The sequence below is a fragment of the Anas acuta genome, chromosome W (genome assembly GCF_963932015.1).
Source record: "Anas acuta chromosome W, bAnaAcu1.1, whole genome shotgun sequence".
In the NCBI taxonomy this organism is placed as follows: Eukaryota; Metazoa; Chordata; class Aves; order Anseriformes; family Anatidae; genus Anas; species Anas acuta.
Window position 1 is genome coordinate 26804364 of NC_089016.1, and position 19505 is coordinate 26823868.

Sequence of the window (19505 nt, forward strand, 5' to 3'; positions counted from 1 at the left end):
TAGCAGGGAGCAAAAATGTGGGTATGTGTGTAGGTTGATTGGAAAAAGAAGGGATTGTCTTGCGTGTAGAGCAAAAGGTAGAAAAAAACAGTTACAGTAAACTTAACATGATGACTTTGGGTTTACGATAGAATTGCCTTAACACCCTGTAGATTTATTTTATTGTGGTATAAAAAAGTGTTACTTTAAAGATGGAATTGAAATAGTTCCCCATCCCCAGAGGCTTAGGCTGGATCAATTCAAGCTCTTCTCAGGGTAAGAACTGAGGGAAGAAAAGGGCACAGAGTTATGTACCAGAGCAGAGGACAGAGATGAAAGAAAAAGATTTGGGCAGAGTCCACAGGCAAGAGGGACACGGAGTGGAAGGCAGGAGCTGGGGAGAGGCAGTGGCTGAGGTGTGCAGTCATGAAACATGAGGATAAACTGTTTCACTGAGAGAGAAAGCAGGACGAAGCCTGGGAGAGGAGCAGTTTGCAAAGCAGAAGGGAGAGAACAGGAGTCCAGCACTATTACTGGCCAAGGTTGGAGGCAGGGAGGAGCAGATCACAGGGATTATAAAGGAGAAATTGGAGATGACTCTAAGCAAATGAATCCAGCAAGCTGGATCTACCTGGCAAGAATGTGTTTGCTATCCTTCCTCTCCCCTTATTCAGGCCTGGAGAAAGGAACACATTGTCTGTGGGACATGCTTTTTCTACAGGTTAATTTAGAAAAACGGTTTGAGGAATACACATGTTTTAAAATCTGATGAACAAATTCTGTTTCTCCTTCTGGAAGAGGTTTCACAAAGGGGACTATGACTGTTTTGCACAGTACCCAACTGTGATGCCTCGTTTCCATGAATGGTGCAATAAATGCCTACCCTCAGCACAAGCTTTTCTGCAATGATTCTGTCAGTAATTAAAGCTCTTTAAATGATAGCTATGTTTAACAACTGGCGAAATGGGATCAGACTGTCCAATTACTGCTGTGACTTTACAACTTTTTAAATAAAATCTTATCTTGGTAAGTATGTGGCATCTATAAAAACAGCTTTATTTTCCTTCAGTGAGACCTGCTTTATAGAGAATAGCTGCCAAGTAGAACAAAAAAAGAGCTGTGCCAAAAGCTTGAGGTTTGAGAGAAAAGGAGGAGAGGTGCCAGAGGGGTTTCTGCATGCAGCAGAGCAGAAAGACTGCAACTGGTACAGGCTGTGGTCCTTCCTGAAGAGGCCACTTGCCTCATTACTTCCAGGGGTGAAGCGGCTGTCAGGGTACAGGCGAAGTTCCCTCTCAGTCCCAGCCAGGGCTTGCAAGATCCAGAAGCCTCGTTGCACAACTGGCCCCACTGTCTGCACTGCAGCCTCATTTCTGTTTCTAAAAGTTCTCCATAAAGGTGTTGTTGTAAGAGGTGGGAGGGATCTCTGACCCCAAGCTTGGATCCTGAGAACAGCTGGAGATGCTGTAGAATCACTTCCATTGGTCTGCTAACCTAGGCAACAGCCTCCTTTGTGTGTGCCTACCATAGGCCCACAGAGCAACGTGCTCCGTGACCTGCTTCAACCAGCCCTCTTCCTTTCCATGAAGCACTGTGAAAGAAACATGTTGATTCCCCCACTTTGGGGAAGCTCTTCTCCCCAGCACTCTGAGCTGAAACTGATGGACAAGATGAAGTCCAACGGTTGCTAACTGAGCAAAAAAAAAACGTTTAGTTTGCTGCTGTTGCTCCAATCCTACCTCTTGTCCATCATTTGGTACATCTTCCTCACTGACACTATAATAGACTGGGCACATGGGTGGTGCTTAGCTGCACTGCTGTACTGTGCCTGGCATGCTGGGGCTCTGCTGTGCACAGCTTGGTACAACACTGGCTGATGTAAGTGGAGACAAGACAGACTGTCCCCAGGTTCAGGGCAGAAGGGCTCCTTGAATGTTCCTCCATTAATGTTCAGCTCAGGTCCATTTCCAAGATCACCAGGGTACCCTCACCTAACAAGGACCCTGCTATTGCCAGGACACAAATATCACAGAATCACAGAATTGTCTAGGTTGGAAGAGACCTCAAGATCATCGAGTCCAACCTCTGACCTAACACTAACAAGTCCTCCACTAAATCATATCACTAAGCTCTACATCTAAACGTCTTTTAAAGACTTCCAGGGATGGTGACTACACCACTTCCCTGGGCAGCCTGTTCCAATGCCTCACAACCATATCAGTAAAGAAGTTCTTCCTAATATCCAACCTAAAACACCCCTGGCGCAACTTTAGCCCGTTCTCCCCTGTCCTGTCACCAGGCACGTGGGAGAATAGACCAACCCTCACCTCACTACAGACTCCTTTAATGTACTTATAAAGAGCGATAAGGTCACCCCTGAGCCTCCTCTTCTCCAGGCTGAACAAGCCCAGCTCCCTCAGACGCTCCTCATAGGACTTGTTCTCCAGGCCCCTCACCAGCTTCATCGCCCTTCTCTGGACCCGCTCAAGCACCTCCATGTCCTTCTTGTAGCGAGGGGCCCAAAACTGAACACAGTACTCCAGGTGTGGCCTCACCAGAGCCGAGTACAGGGGGACGATCACCTCCCTAGCCCTGCTGGCCACACTGCTTCTTATACAAGCCAGGATGCTGTTGGCCTTCTTGGCTGTTGAGGGATTTCTTGAAACAGCAAAAATCCCATGGCTTGCTGTAGCTGAGCAAACCAAGCTACCAGGGCAACTATGAGAAGTTCCCATGACAGTGTTCCCACATCGCCCAATTGAGGAACTCAGAAAAATATTGTTACCAGTAGCTGGCTTCAAGGACAAGGTCTATGTGACTGCTAATCACAAGGGGGTTGTTTTCTTGCAGTTGTTTGTCTGAGTGCTCTTGACCAATAATCTTGTGTGAAACACTGTCCACCCCTGTTAAGTTCTCTATAAAAGTTAGGCTATTCGGGCAATAAAATGGAGCATGATCTTGACTCTACTGGTGTCTGTCGTGCTTTCGGCCGTGCTTCCTGCAACATATGGCGCCCGAACAGGCTGAGACCTGAACAGGGCCTGCACAGGACATCGCAGCGGGAGACCTGAACAGGACCTGAACAGACATCGCACCGGAGCAGACATCGCAGCCGAGCACGGACATCGCAGCGGCGCCGGGGCAAACATCGCAGCGCAGCGGCACACCAGCGCAGCGGGACACCAGCGGCGCCGGCACATCCGAACGCAGGTAGACCAGGAGACCAGCGGCGCCGGGACCGGCGGCGCCGGGACCAGCGGCGCCGCGATCTCGCCGCGCATTCGGGACTTCGGAGCGCCCATCCGACCGGCGCTTGAGCAGACCGGACACCGGCCCGGACACACAGTACACAGGCCTTACGGTGAGACGCGGTACTCCCGCTGAGAGACGCGGAAAACGGTGGGACACGGGGTTTCGCGGCGGGACGTGGACTTGCGGAGGGCCGCGGGAAACGGAGTTGCGGCGGGACGTGGAATTGCGGAGGGCCGCGGGAAACGGAGTTGCGGCGGGACGTGGAATTGCGGAGGGCCGCGGGAAATAGAGTTGCGGCGGGACGTGGAATTGCGGAGGGCCGCGGGAAATTGACGTGATCACGGTGTGATGCGGGACATCCGAGATCGAGCTGCTACAGGAGACCAGAGGCATCAGCGGACAACGGCAGCCGACTCTCACCGTGTGGCGAGTCGGCACAGAGCAGAGGGGCGGACATCAGGACCCTGCAGCCTGTCTGACGTAACCATGGAGGCAGCGGCGGCTGTGCTGCTCCTCTTTGGCATTCTTTTTATAAGAGGTTTATCTTGCAATGCAAAAAAGACTATTCGTCCCCAGATCGGTGTTATAACTATGTTTCTGGATAACATTCCGTGGGGTTGCCTCATTCTACGGACTATTAATGACGATTTAGCTCTATTGCAGGGCAGGAGTGCAGAGACGCAGATTACACTGCCAAATGACCACCGGCAGGCTCGTTCACAAACAGCTTCTAGGATTGCAGCTGGCACTGCCTGCAGCCGTATAGCAGACGTTACACTCTCTTTCATTATTAGTAATCATGTGTCTTATCCATTTGTGGTGAATGGTCAGTGGCAAAAGGAAAAGGGGGAGAGTAAGGGGCGACAAAGACACAAACGGTACCAGGAGGATGCCACTGACACTACTAGCACGGGTAATAGGAGTAGTATAAGTGACATAGGTGCAGGGCGGCGGCAGGCACTGCCGCGCTGTGGGGCATTCTGCCTGCTGCTCGCCCTCACCTGCCTGTGCACTGCTGCCGACAGTGCTAGAGCAAAATGTGAAGAATCCCAGTTCCTATGTAGTAATGGACGCTGTATTCCTTTACTCTGGAAATGTGATGGTGATGAAGACTGCTCAGATGGCAGTGATGAGAGTGCTTGTGTGAAGAAGACGTGTGCTGAATCTGACTTTGTGTGCAACAGTGGTCAGTGTGTGCCAAACAGATGGCAATGTGATGGGGATCCGGACTGTGAAAATGGGTCTGATGAGATTGCTGATCTGTGTTATATGAGAACATGCCAGGTAAATGAAATCAGCTGTGGTCCTCAGTCAACCCAGTGTATCCTGGTGTCCTGGAAATGTGATGGTGAAAAAGACTGTAACAGAGATCCTGATTGCAAGGATGGAAGTGATGAAATTAACTGCCCTTCTCAGACCTGCAGGCCAGACCAGTTCAGATGTGTAGATGGGAACTGTGTCCACGGAAGAAGGCAGTGCAGTGGTGTGAGAGACTGTCTGGATGGCACTGATGAAGCAAACTGTAATGATGTTATTCAGTGCTCAGGACCTGGCAAATTCAAGTGCAGAAGTGGAGAATGCATAGATACCAATAAAGTGTGTAACCAGCAGAGAGACTGCAAGGACTGGGGTGATGAGCCCCTGAAGGAATGCAACATAAATGAATGTGACTGTCCAGCTGGGTTTGACTTTGTAGAAAAGAGAAACTGTGGAATTGATGAATGTCAAAACCCTGGTATCTGTAGTCAAATCTGTATCAACCTGAAAGGTGGCTACAAATGTGAACGTAGCCGTGGCTATCAGATGAATCCTGCTACAGGAACTGGGAAAGGGCCATACCGGTACAAAAACACAAATAACACCTGTGATTACAATGACACTGCTAAGCAGGGTTTAGGAGTTTATAGCATGGAGACAAGGGGTAACAACTACAGTGTTTGGAACAATTGTACAGATTTGGCCTTACCTCCTGATGTGCTTCTGATTTGTGGGGATGGGGCCTGGCATGGTATCCCTGCAAATGCTATCAGATGTCCATGTTACTTAGATAACCTCATTGTATTTGCTCCTAGCTTGCTACAGTTGCGTGAGATCACCAGACATAAATGGGCATTGCTTGCATCGGATTGCAATGATAATGTTGAATTGTGTGGGGTTGCAGCTAGAGCGGCATTAGCAATTTCAGTGCCTGGAGTGGCATCTGCGGCCGCACGTAACAACTTAGAAAAATTGGTATGCTGGGCCAAGAGGCAAGCCTATGCCACGACAGAGATACTTGAGGAGATGTTACCAGATCAAAATAGTCTGCGACATCTGCTTTTACAGGATCAAGCTGCTATTGACATCTTGCTTTTGGCCCAAAGGAATGGGTGTGAGGACTTTAAGGGAATGTACTGTTTAAACCTTTCTGATCATAATGAGTCAATTCACAAATCCATTACTTTCCTGAAAGAGCATATGAGAAAGATTCAGTATGGTATCAATCCTTTCAATCAATGGTTCACTGACTTGTTTGAAACAAGGTGTAGATGGTTGCTGGGTTTAGTCACAAGGGGATTAAGAATTTGGTTTATGGTGGTGGTAATCGTCGTTGTGTGTTGTAAGTATAGCTAAAGAGTCACTTGTAAAACTGCTGTGTCGGGCTTGGTTTGCTCAAAAGAAGAAGGGGGAATTGTTGAGGGATTTCTTGAAACAGCAAAAATCCCATGGCTTGCTGTAGCTGAGCAAACCAAGCTACCAGGGCAACTATGAGAAGTTCCCATGACAGTGTTCCCACATCGCCCAATTGAGGAACTCAGAAAAATATTGTTACCAGTAGTTGGCTTCAAGGACAAGGTCTATGTGACTGCTAATCACAAGGGGGTTGTTTTCTTGCAGGTGGGGTTGTTTTCTTGCAGTTGTTTGTCTGAGTGCTCTTGACCAATAATCTTGTGTGAAACACTGTCCACCCCTGTTAAGTTCTCTATAAAAGTTAGGCTATTCGGGCAATAAAATGGAGCATGATCTGACTCTGCTGGTGTCTGTCGTGCTTTCGGCCGTGCTTCCTGCAACACTTGGCCACCTGAGCACACTGCTGGCTCATATTCAGCCGACTATTCACCAATACTCCCAGGTCCTTCTCTGCCTGGCAGCTCTCCAACCACTCATCTCCCAGCCTGTAGCTCTGCTTGGGGTTATTGCGCCCCAGGTGCAGGACCCGGCACTTGGCCTTGTTGAACTTCATACAGATGGCCTCAGCCCATCGGTGCAGCCTATCCAGATCCTCCTGCAGAGCCTTCCTACCCTCGAGCAGATCAACACACACACTTAACTTGGTGTCATCTGCAAACTTACTGAGGGTGCGCTCGATCCCCTCATCCAGATCATCGATAAAGATATTAAAGACATCGATGACATCCTCATCCATTCTGCTTTCCCACTGTAGCACATTGAGATTGGAAACTCTCCTGAGTTTCTGAAGGATCCTTTAAGATTTCAAAGACATGAGAAGAAGTTTTCAGGGTGCTGTGAGCATCCTCCATGCATAAGGATAGCAGTTAAAGAACATGAATTGCAGTGAATTCCTATATCAGCACAAGCCCCTTCCTTTTGAGAAAGTATGTGTTATTTCTCCATAATAGAGCCCTGGTCTGCTGACAGAGCACTTTAGCCCCAACATTCAATAAGCAGGCAGTAACCTTTCTCAGTTAAGAGCTGAGTGTGCATCACAGAGAAGACAAAGGGGGAGCCCACACCACTGAATAGTCAGAACAAATTCAATTAACTGTCAGGTACAGTTTAAGGCTCATCATTAATAAATCAAACACAAAATTAAAAAAAAAAAAAAAAGCATCATCCAACCTTGTCTGTGGACATTGTGGTCTCTTCTGGAGCCAGTTTACATTAATTACACTGGGCTCTACTTGCTTCCCTTGACTGCTACACAGAAACTCATCTACCTGCAGAGATGTTAGAAGGAATTATAAAAATAGTCAGACTGGGGGAAGTGTTTCCTTGCAGAGGGCCAGAGGAGCAGGTGGAACCTACATTTGAGGACATGGGGCTCTGTGAAGCCAGAAAACTTAGTCCTATCACCCCTTTCCTGTGTTGGTTCTGTTAAAGGTGTCAGCACCTGAGCGGGCAGCTTTGTTAGCACAGCTGATGTTAGTCTTTTTAATGTCAGGAACAAAGTGCACATCATCTTTGGGGGTGAACACACTTTTAAATGGGGTCTCTATTTGCCTCAAAGAAAGCAGTGATGAGAGCAATATGCAGCATGTAGTGTGACCTCTGAACAGACCATGGGCTTATCACTGCTGGGGTGATGACTGCTGTGGTTAGGTTCTGCCAGGGTAGTTTTTATTCTAATCACTACTTCAATTACTGTGTTTTTCCCTCCTTCTATCAGAGACTCTCAGTAATTTGCTTAATTTGTTTACCTCACAACCTACTGCTAGTGAAATAAGCAGGACATGATCTGAGCTACTTCTTACATTTGTGACAGATTATGGCAAGTCAGGGCAGTGCAAAAAAAGAGAACCTGTAATTTGCAGCTCTGGTCTTCTGCTTCAAGCACAAAACCTCCATTCAGATGCTTTGGCACATTCTGATTACAAAGTGAAATAACTTGTGTAGAAGCAGATCTCCAGGATTAGCTCACTTTCCTGGACTACCACATATATTTATACTGTAAAAACTCCGAGGCCAGAGGATGGCCAGATACTGCCCATCAGAATAATACAGCCAGCTCATAGCCTCCTCCTACACAACCTTTTATCTAAAGCCATGTTAGTTAAGACTGTTGTGTGATACAAGATGTGAATGCACATGTGTCTATCGTCTGGTGAGGCAGGTGGGTACGCAGTGACTTGTCACAGGAGAGGTACACATATGATGGAGGAGGGCTGGGAGGAGCAGTAAGACCCTGATGGGCTGGCATAACAAATTGAACAGCAGTGACAGAAAGACTAGGATCATTTTGTGTAAATGTAAATCATACCACATCGTGCTCGTATTTATTTGTCCACACTGTGCTTTGCTCCTGGCTTTGCTGACTGGTACTTCCCTTCCCTCTGTCTCATTCACCTACACACATCCTCCTGCCCAGAGATCTCTGCTGAACCCCACTGGGTTGCTCTATTCCAGTTTCTCTTAATGGCTTTACTCTTTACTGGTGCCTGTGTCAGCTACAGCATCTCACACACCTCTTCCTTTCTGCCCCTCTATTTCTCCTCTATCTAATCTGCAATAACATGCCTGTCACAACTGTTTTTCTGCCCTCGTTTTTGCCAATCTGTCTGCAGACAGCCCTACTGCCCTTAATGTGATGCAGTTGTTCACTCTCTTATTCCCTTCCAAACAGCCTGGAGATATCCTAAAGGTAGGATGCTGCAATAAATCTGTGTACACAATTTCTCTTACAAATGGTAAGAGTAATAATATGAAATAATGTTTAAATAAATTCCTCCCAGCCCCAGGAGACCTCCGAGTGGTAGGCTGCACTTCTGTCTTCATGAAGAAAATCAATAGCAGTGCTATATTGCCACTGCACTCTGGCTTCCACATTACTCCCCCCCGCCCCCAGCAACGTACAGACTGTGTTCAAGGAAATGTATGCTCCCAAGGAAGGAAAATGGCTTTGTGCACTTAAGGTAATGATGTCATTTGAGGTCACCAAGCAAACAGTTATGGATACAGAAATCTGCAGTTTTGTCAATAGAGCTGGAACCTGGGGACCTAGCTAAAGAGATACAGCTTTTTTATAAAATGATTCCCTAATTTACCTACAGAGCTTCTTCCCAGGAACAACAGCTGCTAATCGCCTTGTTACAGAAGAGCAACTGGGAATAGTACAGTACTTGAGGTACTGACATAAGGATACACTAATGGCATTGATTTGTCCAGTTTACTACAACCTTCCCTTATTATTCTACTTTCTGTATTTAAACACTTAGAAGTCACAAGCTATGAAGTAGACTGGGAAGAGATGATGCAGAAAAGAAGCCAAGGATGCAGACAGGTACCAACCCATTCAGATTGCACAAGAAGCTTGATACCTGCTCCCTTTGGGATGGCATCTCCCAGAGCCACTTTTTCATCTTAATCTCTGGCAAAAGCAGCACTGGCAGGGGGTTTCTGAGTGAGGCATCCTTTTGAACAGTACTGGGACAGGTTACTCCACTGTTCATTTTGTGTCTCTTCAGTGGATCTGCTTTAAAACAAGTTCTGAACCCATACACAACCTTATGAGAGTGGTTCAATAGCTACACATGAGTTAAATAACTACACATTGAAAGATCAGTTTCAGAAGCAACATGGAGAGTTAAAGGCAGTCTGTCATTTACTGGGATAGAGACCATCTGTAAAGTTTCAACCAGAAATACATGAATTTTGTTATGTTGAACCCTGAGGGCTTTGTAGTTCTCAGCTCATTGACTGATATTCCCAGTACCACTCCTTCCTGACAGTATGGCAATTTAATATCTGCCACGAATGCACAGCAGCAGGCTGGAAGGCAGGAGCCAACACCAAAGCTTGTGCTGTTAGCCTCTGTCCCCAAGTGGATTATTCCTTTGTTCACTCCAGTTTCCACTAAGATGGGGCCCAGCCATAAATTAGATCCTTATTTTTTTCCAACGCAAGCACACCAGGGAACAACAAGCTGAATTTCCTTGGAACAGGATTTCTGTTGCCGTTTCACCCTTACCAGAGTTGCTTGCTGTAAGTGAACATCATTCAAGTTAAGTGACTGAGGTTTCAGAGAATGTTGTTAACAAGCAGGAATTAATACAATAGCACAGGAGAAGTAATTTGGTGCTTGGAAGTGGACACACGTGATTGGTGTCTCTATGCAGAATCCCTGTCCCCAGCTAGAGACTGCGAAAGCCAGAAATATGAAATCCTCTCCTGCCATCAGGTAAAATCTTAGGATGTTTGTACATGGAGAAGTTCAGTGATGGAGCGATGAGCAATAGGTAGGGATTGGGTCCATTCCCTCACGGCCTGGTTACGTCTCCATATATCACACTCCAGTGCTGGATACCACTGGGTTCCCTTTTAGCAATCCTCTCAGCAAGCACCTTAGCTTAAGCAAGATCTGCAACAGCCTCTTGCAAAATTCAAGGATAATCCTGGTCAACTCCTAGTGTGGCATTTGCCTCAAAAGGTATTTGGATAATGCCCTCATTAAAAGGCTTTAACTTTTGGTTAGCCCTGAAGTAGTCAGGCAGTTGGACAAGATCTTTGAAGCTCCCTTCCAACAGAACTATTCTATTCTATTCCAGCATAGATGAAAAAATATTTTATTTCCTGCTGTCTCTTCCTCATTATCCAAATATGCTTTGTATACTTATCACTGGATTTGACAGGTGTTATAAGATTATACCATACAACAGGGTGATATAAAACTTAATTGGATATCTGCAGAGTGCTTTGAGCTTAAAAGGAGATATGGTATATAGCATATTCTGTATGCTATGTATAATAGAGCAAAAAAGTGAAAATTTTACTCATAAATTCTTGTATCTTTCAGGACATTTGATGTATCCTTTAAATATGCTTTTTTTAACTTCAGCACTTTTTTTTTTTTAATAAACAACACCATGGAGAGGTGGGACTGATAAAGAGAGAAACAGAAGCAGACAGAAAGCCTCAGTGGTCTAATCTGAGATCTCATCTCTCCTTGGAGGGAGAGCACTATGGTTATGTGTCAGAGCACAGCTTTTTCTCCTTCCTTCACCTCACCCTGCTTGACTCAGGCCTCCCCTATGGCTGCTCGGTTGCTCTTATCGGTTATCTCCTTCTTGTCATACAGAAAGCCAAAAGGCCAGGCTGGGATGATTCAAGATGCTTTTATGCTCACCCTAGCAATAGGTCCAGGTTCCAGGAGACCATAATTTCCTCCCCCACAATAACAGGACTGTGGCTGACCTGCTCTAAGACTGATCTTTGCAGTGTCTCCTGGAGAAAAAAAGCAACATCCTACAATGCAGCTGGCCTCAGCAAAGTGTTAGTACCCTATTAATTCATGAAATAGCTCTGCTCTGTTAGCTGTAGGACAGCTTCCTGCCTCTTGAAGCACAGGAAGTTTCTGGTTAGGCTGGCAGATTATATAATTGAGCAACAGCAACTTACATTAAAGGCAACTTTGTGACATGTGCTTCTCCTTATGGGGCTAACTAGTACCAGCCACTGTGGTTTTTTTGGTACTTAGATAAATACCAGCATGAGATCTAAGCTGGGAGAGGAACAAAACTGTAGCTAGGAAAGTGGGAAAATTATCTGCTACATTTGCAATTCAGGTCACTTTTTACAAGAAGCTTTGCAAACAAAATCTAAAATAAAAACCACAAATATTTTCAAGCCAGTATCAATATGAAATAGGCTTCCTTTTGGGACTTCATCTGCATGTAGCTCACTCAGTCCTAAAGAGGGATCCAGTGTGCTAGATTAGACATTTGCTGATCACATACAGTTAGGCACCCCACTGAGCAATCTTCCAAAAGTAGTGCCATATTTCTCTACCTAGTTCAAAGAGAGAAGGTGCTTACATCTAAGCAGACAAGATCCCACCAGAGCCCTCCAAAAATACCTATCTTTCCCCATTAGCTGACTGGCAACTTTATAAAGAAGCAGTTAAGAAACTGCTCCAGAACCTAGCTAAACTAAAGACAGCAAGGAAGTGCTGACAGATGCACTGCATCCCTGATGGATATCTAGAAGAAAGAGTCCACAGAGAATAATTAGGAGGTCAAAAGGCTGGGAAGAAAGGTATTAGCTGCAACATTTGAGCCACTTCTGAATATAGCCTATAAAGCATGCATTTTCATAAATGGAGAAGATTTATCCTTTTTCAAGAACCCACGTCCAAGGAGAGCCTCTCTAATTTTCCACAAAACAATCAAAACTCCTTAATGGCAGCTTGATTTTTGATACCCATCATCAGCCCTTGTTACTTTGCTTGCCTGAAGCCAGTTACAGTCAGCGAGCCCCTTCTGGGGTGGAATATCTCCCTCCAGCACATTAAGTGTACTGGCCAGGTGTCATGCCTTGGACACTGCAGTTTTCCTTCCCTCTACAACAGTTGAGATTGCATGAAAGCCTGCGTTGAAGCCAGCCTGCATGCTAGTCATGGACACTGAGTAAGAAAAGGAAGCAGGTCTCAGAGGGATGCTGCTATGAGTCGCTCTGTCTGCCTCTCTCTCGTAGGCTCATCTTGCAGACAAGGATGTGGGGGATTTACTGCCAAGCTCCTGGAGTGGTGGATGTGTTGATAAAGATGCCACTGCCACAGTCCCTCATCACCACTGTAGCCTGTGCTGCAACCCATTGCCACACTGCCTATTTTGTTTTAACGCAAACTGTCACATCACTGACTGCTAGGTAAGACAGACAGACTGTCTGGATGGGGATTTCAGCGCAAAGAAGTGAAATTAAAAATGCAAAATAGAAAAACAGATGGCATAAACTTCATTAAAATAATGTCATCTTGTGGGGACCCCATGGGGATCTGTTACCTTCCAATGGATATGGAGCCCCTGAGATTTACATTTAGGGATTATTCTGTTCCTTCCTCCTTATCACAACTCTCTTCTGTTTTCCAAAGGCTTGTGGTATGTGCTCCATCTGGATATGCCTCCTAATAAGGATGTGCTGGAGACATCTCCCAGCACTAATGGACACCCAACCCCCCAGTGCTGTCGGGAGCCTCCTTATCAAGTGATTTGCAGGCAAGAAAGAAGCATGGCTGAGTCCTGAAATTTCAAGAGAAAGACAAAGTGGGAGTGTCAGGAAAGTAAGAAATACATAATTAATATGGATAGAATATCTGTAAGTCTTAAGATGATGAATTACATGAAGCAGAAGAAGTTACTTTCCCTTGATGTGAAGTTTGTCTCTTTTTAGATGTGGTACCAGCAACAAGCTAAATACTTTACTATTCCACTTATAAACCAGGTGGAATCTTTAGGAACTTACTAGAAATAAAAGCCACCTGTGAAGATTTTCTTGTATCTAACTGACCCCCAAACAAACATGTGGTAATGCCATGTATTTACTTATGGGGCAGAGAAACAACCATAGAAAGGACATTCAAGCAGCAGGATAAATCTGAGTTCAGAGCATGCAGCACAGCACACTTTCTGTCATCTTCAATCACTGTGGGTTCTGGAAGCAAAACTTGTATGCATGCTGGGTTGGTATTTAATTGAGCTCATTTAAACCAAGCTTCCAGCAAGCACATATGACAGATTTATATATGGATCTTCACAGAGTATAAAATGACATTTATCAACCTTCCAACAGAGTATTTGATATTTGAACAATTGATTCTGATTTAACAGTGAAAAATGCCACTATCCATACAGAAAACTTGCAATAGGATTAAAACCCTAGTCACTACCATCCCCAACAATGGCTCTGCCAGGTAAGCTATTAAACATTTATGTACTACCTTAACTTTGTCTAGGCTTAAAGGGATTAAAAAGTAATCCAAATCCTGATGAGTTTAATGCAGAAGAGACTAAAGATTGAGTTGGAAGAAAAGGAGCCAGAGCTGGGAGATGTGAGACATTAAGCTGCTTGAAAATTTCAAAGGTCAGGCAGATTTTAAGAACGACAGCAGCAGGAGCTGATTGATGTGGATTAAAAGCATGTTACACTGGCTGCAGGCAATACCATCAGTCTCATTTTGGCCCAGGTAACCTAGCACTCATCAGAGTATGACTAAGAGTAGAGTCAATCCAAATACCGCTAGATATGAGTTCACCTAATTAAAGAGACACACTGTATCCACAGGGAGAGGAGGTTTTTGAGCAGACTTTTCTCTGGAGCCCAGGCAGGAACATGCTTGTCAGCGTTGTTGGACAATTCCTCTTAAGCAGGTAGATTTCACCAACTATGATCTTCATAAGCACAGTGTGGTCAGCACTGAGTATTCACTAGGCAGGAGCACTAGCAGGTCCTGGAGGCTGCGTTCTTCTATAACTCTGTGGAGCTCTAACATAATACAAGTTTTGGATGTTTTCTGTTATTCCCAGAAGATGCCAGTTGAGCCTGTCCCTGCTTTCATGGTTAAGCATGCTTTAATTTCCAAATGTAATATACCCCTCACAATTTATGCTTAACTTTTCCAATGTTGACACCATTTATTACATCAAATATTTCTTTTTTTGTTCCTGATATTTACTCCCTGAAAGATTTATATATGGCAAGCAAATCCTTTCTCCATCCTGGTTTTACCAGGTTCAATCTGCCAACCTCTTTTAGTTTTCTGTTATATGACAGGCTTTCAAATCCCATGTCTTATGTAGTTCTCATCTACGCCTAGCCCACACTAAATTCTTATTGGTGGAACTGAAGAGATGAGATTGTTACACTGCATTGCAAACATCTTACCCTGGCCTTTCACAATAGCAATGATACACCTTTATCTAGTGGAAAAAGTGATACCGACTCTTCTAATATCTACCTTTCCCACTTTAATGGTGGATAATATAATTCAGCAGTGTCCAAATGGAATAAAATTTTCCCTACATGATAAAGCAGAAGTTTTGGCAGAAGAACTAATCATTCTGCTGTATCTGTATGTTTGGAAAAAAGCTGGGAAACTGCAAAGGTATGACTATGGCATATTTTTATGTATTAGTCCATTTTAATAATTACTTATCTTGCAATCATATCAGGCTTCCTCTTCCTTAGTCACTTCCAGTTGGTAAACTTCAATATACAGCAGATTGAGTTGTTCCTGTCATATTTTTCTCATTTCTATTATTTTAGTTTTCATGCCTTTCCTCTGTGGTATTTCTGAGCCTTTGTTGTACTGATGTCTCCCTCCTTTCTTAGCTAACTCCCTCCTGCTTTTTGTCCCTTTGTCATTAATGAACTTTGAAAAGAAATGACTATTGGACAAGTCCATTAACAATCTCCTTTCTTCTGACAGTTTCTCCTTCACCACTACCTAATGTAGTTCCCGGGGTTCTAAATTCATTGCCCCTGCTTATGCACTCACTTTATAAAACTGAAATTTGTTATAGATCTATTTTAAATTACCTTTACATTTAATTTGCATGAATTGAACTTATTATCTTTGAATCCAAATCTATTTCTGATGATCAGCTCTTCTATAATGTCCTCATGTGTTACCAAAGCCAAGTATAGAATAGCACCATTTTCTGTCACATTAGTGAATCTCTGGAGGATATCTTTATTGTCTAGAAATGCAAGAATGTCTTGGATCTACCAATAATAGTATCAATTGCTCTCCAACCTAATTCCTGATGTTAAATTATCCAAAACAGCTACTGCAGTAGTAATTACCTCTCTAATAACATTACAGAACTCTTTAGGTAGTGAAAAAGGAACCTGATGGCATATGGAATGCGGGCAGTGATTATCTTTTACCAAACTGAGTTGAGCTGTCATTAACACTGCTTTCTGCCTTTTCCTGAAAAGCAGCTGCCAGTTTTAGAGTACTTATGATTGCTGTTGCAGGATAGATCTACTGTCCCAATGCACTTGCTCATATCCTCTATCAATAGTTCAAGGTCTTTCACTTTGCTGCATAACCTTGCTGCATTTGCACATACAACTTTGTCTTTTCCTCCCTAGTCACTTTTTCTTCAAGATCATTATTCAACTACTTTCTTTCACTTTGCTGTCCATGGACCTAGTCTACAAAATTCCTTTATGCACTGCAATGACCAGATTTGTCTATTATTCAATCTCCCATATACTCCATCAGAGCCTTGAGACTGCACAAGTGCTTCCAGCCTTTTCTGAGTGTTTCTTTAAGGCTTCTCTTACCAATGAAGCCAACACCACTGTTTGCAGTAGTACTGTAGGTCCTTGAGTTAAACCTACCTATTGACAAGATCTCTTCATAACCACATAACAATGCTCACACTTTCCCAAATCTTGTTCAGACTTTATCTGTCTGCTGAACTTCCCTGTCACTTATTTGGTAGGGTCCGGAGCTATGCCACTGAACATCTGGGCATCCACTTTTTTTCAGAGCCTTCCCTGACATGGCACAGTCAACCTCAATCAGCTCTAGCAGTATCCCATCAATGTCATTTATTCTAATGTGAAGGACAACTAGGGACTGTTTTCTGCTCCTATCTGGAAATTTTCCAGACCATTTTTTACCCATGCTCTAAGCAAAAAGCACACTATTCCTTTGACATGTCCTTTGTCAGGGTCTTGAGTCTGTATGGCACAACAGCGGCTCAGGTTTTGGAAGCAGGATGGCAATGTGTGGATTGCTGTCCTCTTGTAAGCATCAGCTTTATGAGGAAGCAGTGTATTGTGCTAATATATGCTGCTGCTTCCAGAACTTCAGAAATACTGCTCAGAAATAGCATGAGCATTTCTTTGTGAACCATTACAAACCCACAGTCCCTCCACCTCACAACAACACAACTCTGTCTTTTCCTGGTAATGGTCCAAGTCTCTGTTCCTTTCCCTTTTGTTTGCAGTCATCCTGGCCTCTTCTTTTTACAGTCCTTCTATATTATCTTCATTCTTTTTCTGGCCAAGCCTTAATCTTAGCTTGATGAAATTCTGTGAGTTTAAAAAGCTAAGCCTTCCTTTTGAAGAAGACCTCTACCACAGCCCAAGACAAAGCGTCCTTCAACATTTGTAGGTCAGTTCCCTGAGCAGTGGAATCACACTGATAAACTGCTCTGTGAGATTTCTGAGCTGAGCTGGCACATTCAGTCATATAAATGGAGATCTGCTTATGATCCCACTAGCACCTCAACATATTACAGACCCTAGATTCAGCCTTCTCATTCTTCATCAGCAAAGACTCACCTAATTTCACTTGGAGTGGGGGCGGCTTATAGTTCATGGCTACAGTCTCTCCCTTTCTCGTATCACAATCTCTGTCCGAAATAGATGCAGCTGTTGGATCCTGTGGAGATAGAAAATGAAACAGAACAGAACGGTTTAGCTAAAAGTTATGCAGTCACTTCTCTAACTGACTATTAGGCTAGTCCATCCCCACACACGTTCAGAGGGAGCAGAGAGTATGCTGGTGTTTCAAATGGCTGAAACCTAGGGGAAAATCACATAACTCTGGAAGTATGTTTAGTATGTTTAAAGTATTTCTGGAAATGCCAGATTTCAACATCAGACACATGATAGATGATATTGGGAATATAATATGGAGGGTGGGTCACCAGATCAAATTCAGCCCGGGCTGGCAATAGTCCCAAGCCATTTTCATATGATGACTCTTTGGTGTATCGTATGAAACACACTACAGTTTCAACTGAGTTCTAAGTGGATCAGTCAACCTCGTGATTAAAACTAAAAAGTTTGTGACCAGCTGTGTAAGTCTGGCTCAAAAGGAATTAAGACCAAATGAAAAGGTGAATTCAATCTCCGGTCCATCTTGGAGAAGACTGAAGAAGCCTGTATTTCCCATACTGGACCTATTTTGTGGCTAAATGGTAAGATTTAATTTCAGTATCTGTCAGCACAGCAATTTTCACTGGAATCCCCCTAAAACAAAAGCTCCCAAAACTTATATCTGCTCCATCATATACACTTGCAGACAACCTAATCCAGGTAGTGTTGTATTCAGTGTTACAGTGCATCAGAGCATTCACACAGAGATAAGCTACCAATTCACTTGGCTCCAGCACTGATGAAAGTATTTAAAATCCTTTCATGTCAAATTTCAAACCTGTTGGACCTATATCTATTTAGCACCACTGATTTTCCAATGTGTTCACTTCTTCCCAGCTAGAAACTAAATTGAACATGCATATGTATATATACAAATATGGGTATATGAATTCTGATTTATAATAGGTACACCTGCATAGGGAAAAACATCCAGCATTAAGTCCAATATCTGACGAAACCATCACTTTGTAGAAATAGAAAAAATCATGAGAAACTAAATATCGATAAATACCACTCCAAACTAGTTAATAATATTGTCCATCTCTCAGTTTCTGGAGATTTCTACAGATTTTCTAGTAAAAATGCAACCTATGATTTGGCGCTGACACCTGTATGCAATGCAAGTTATTGAAGCGCACCTGCGGGACAATGCAGTCATTGGTCCCAGCCAACATGGGTTCATGAGGGGTAGGTCCTGCCTAACAGATTTGATTTCCTTTTATGATAAGAAAACACGGTTGGAGCATTTTGCTCCTGAGGGATGGACCACGTGGTACGGACCCATATCTGGAGCAGTTCTGGAAGAGCTGCTGCCTGTGGGAAGCCCACGCTGGATCAGTTCACCAAGGACTGCATCCCATGGGAGGGACCCCACAGGACAGGGGATGAGAGTGATCGAGAAGAAGCAGCAGAAAAGAAGCGCTATAGACTGACCATAATCCCCATTCCCCCGTTCCCCTGCGCCGCTCGGGGGGAGGAGGTGGAAGAGGGTGGATGGGGGGGAAGGTGCTTTTGGTTTCTTTCCTTTGTTTCTCACTTCTCTAGCTTGTTAGTAATTAGCAATAAATCTTACTGTCTCCCTATGCTGAGTCTGTTTTGCCTGTTACAATAATTACTGCATGATCTCCTTGTCCTTATCTCAACTTTTGAGCCCTTTTCATCGTATTTTCTCCCTGTTCCTCTTTGAGGAGGGGGATTGAGAGAGCGGTTGTGGTGGAGCTCGGCTGCCCACTTGAGCGGAACCGCCACAGCACCACAGTACAAAAAGGATGTAAAACTGTTGAAGAGTGTCCAGAGGAGGGTGACGAAGATGGTGAAGGGCCTAGAGGGGAAGACATATGAGGAGCGGCTGAGGTCACTGGGCCTGTTCAGCCTGGAGAAGAGGAGGCTGAGGGGGGACCTCATCGCGGTCTACAACTTCCTCGTGAGAGGGAGTAGAGAGGCAGGTGACCTATCCTCTGTAAACACCAGTGATAGGACCCGCGGGAATGGTGTTAAGCTGAGGCAGGGGAAGTTTAGGCTGGACATCAGGAAGAGGTTCTTCACCGAGAGGGTGGTTGCACACTGGAACAGGCTCCCCAGGGACGTAGTCACTGCACCAAGCTTGTCTGAATTTAAGAAGCGATTGGACTGTGCACTTAGGCACATGGTCTAAACTTTTGGGCAGACCTGTGCGGTGCCAGGAGTTGGACTTGATGATCCTTATGGGTCCCTTCCAACTCGGGATATTCTATGATTCTGTGATTCTATGCAATGCAAGCCAGTCAGTGAGTTTCAAAGCAAGGGACTGTTGCTCTTCTGTCTCAGAAAGAAATCAGTCTGTGAGCTCAGTGAGTTCTCCTTCAGTCAGTAAGTTCTGAAGAAAAGGACCGAGGAGTCAAGTTGACAGG

The 19505-nt window shown here is 44.5% G+C and overlaps 1 protein-coding gene and 2 long non-coding RNA genes across 6 annotated transcripts in view; 2 read left to right on the plus strand and 1 right to left on the minus strand.

The window, feature by feature from the left end:
* The window catches only part of LOC137846743 (uncharacterized), a 296979-nt gene that overhangs the window by 184097 nt on the left and 93377 nt on the right, over positions 1 to 19505 (plus strand). The window lies entirely within an intron of this gene.
* LOC137846725 (protein FAM219A-like) overlaps positions 1 to 19505 on the minus strand; it is a 111651-nt gene that overhangs the window by 57040 nt on the left and 35106 nt on the right. For all 4 annotated transcript variants that reach the window (XM_068664844.1, XM_068664843.1, XM_068664845.1 and 1 more), the window contains exon 2: positions 17017 to 17116. In XM_068664844.1, coding sequence (XP_068520945.1) covers positions 17017 to 17116 — 100 coding nt within the window. The remainder of the gene's footprint in view (positions 1 to 17016; positions 17117 to 19505) is intronic.
* Positions 1 to 19505, plus strand: part of LOC137846734 (uncharacterized) — a 114993-nt gene that overhangs the window by 40128 nt on the left and 55360 nt on the right. The window lies entirely within an intron of this gene.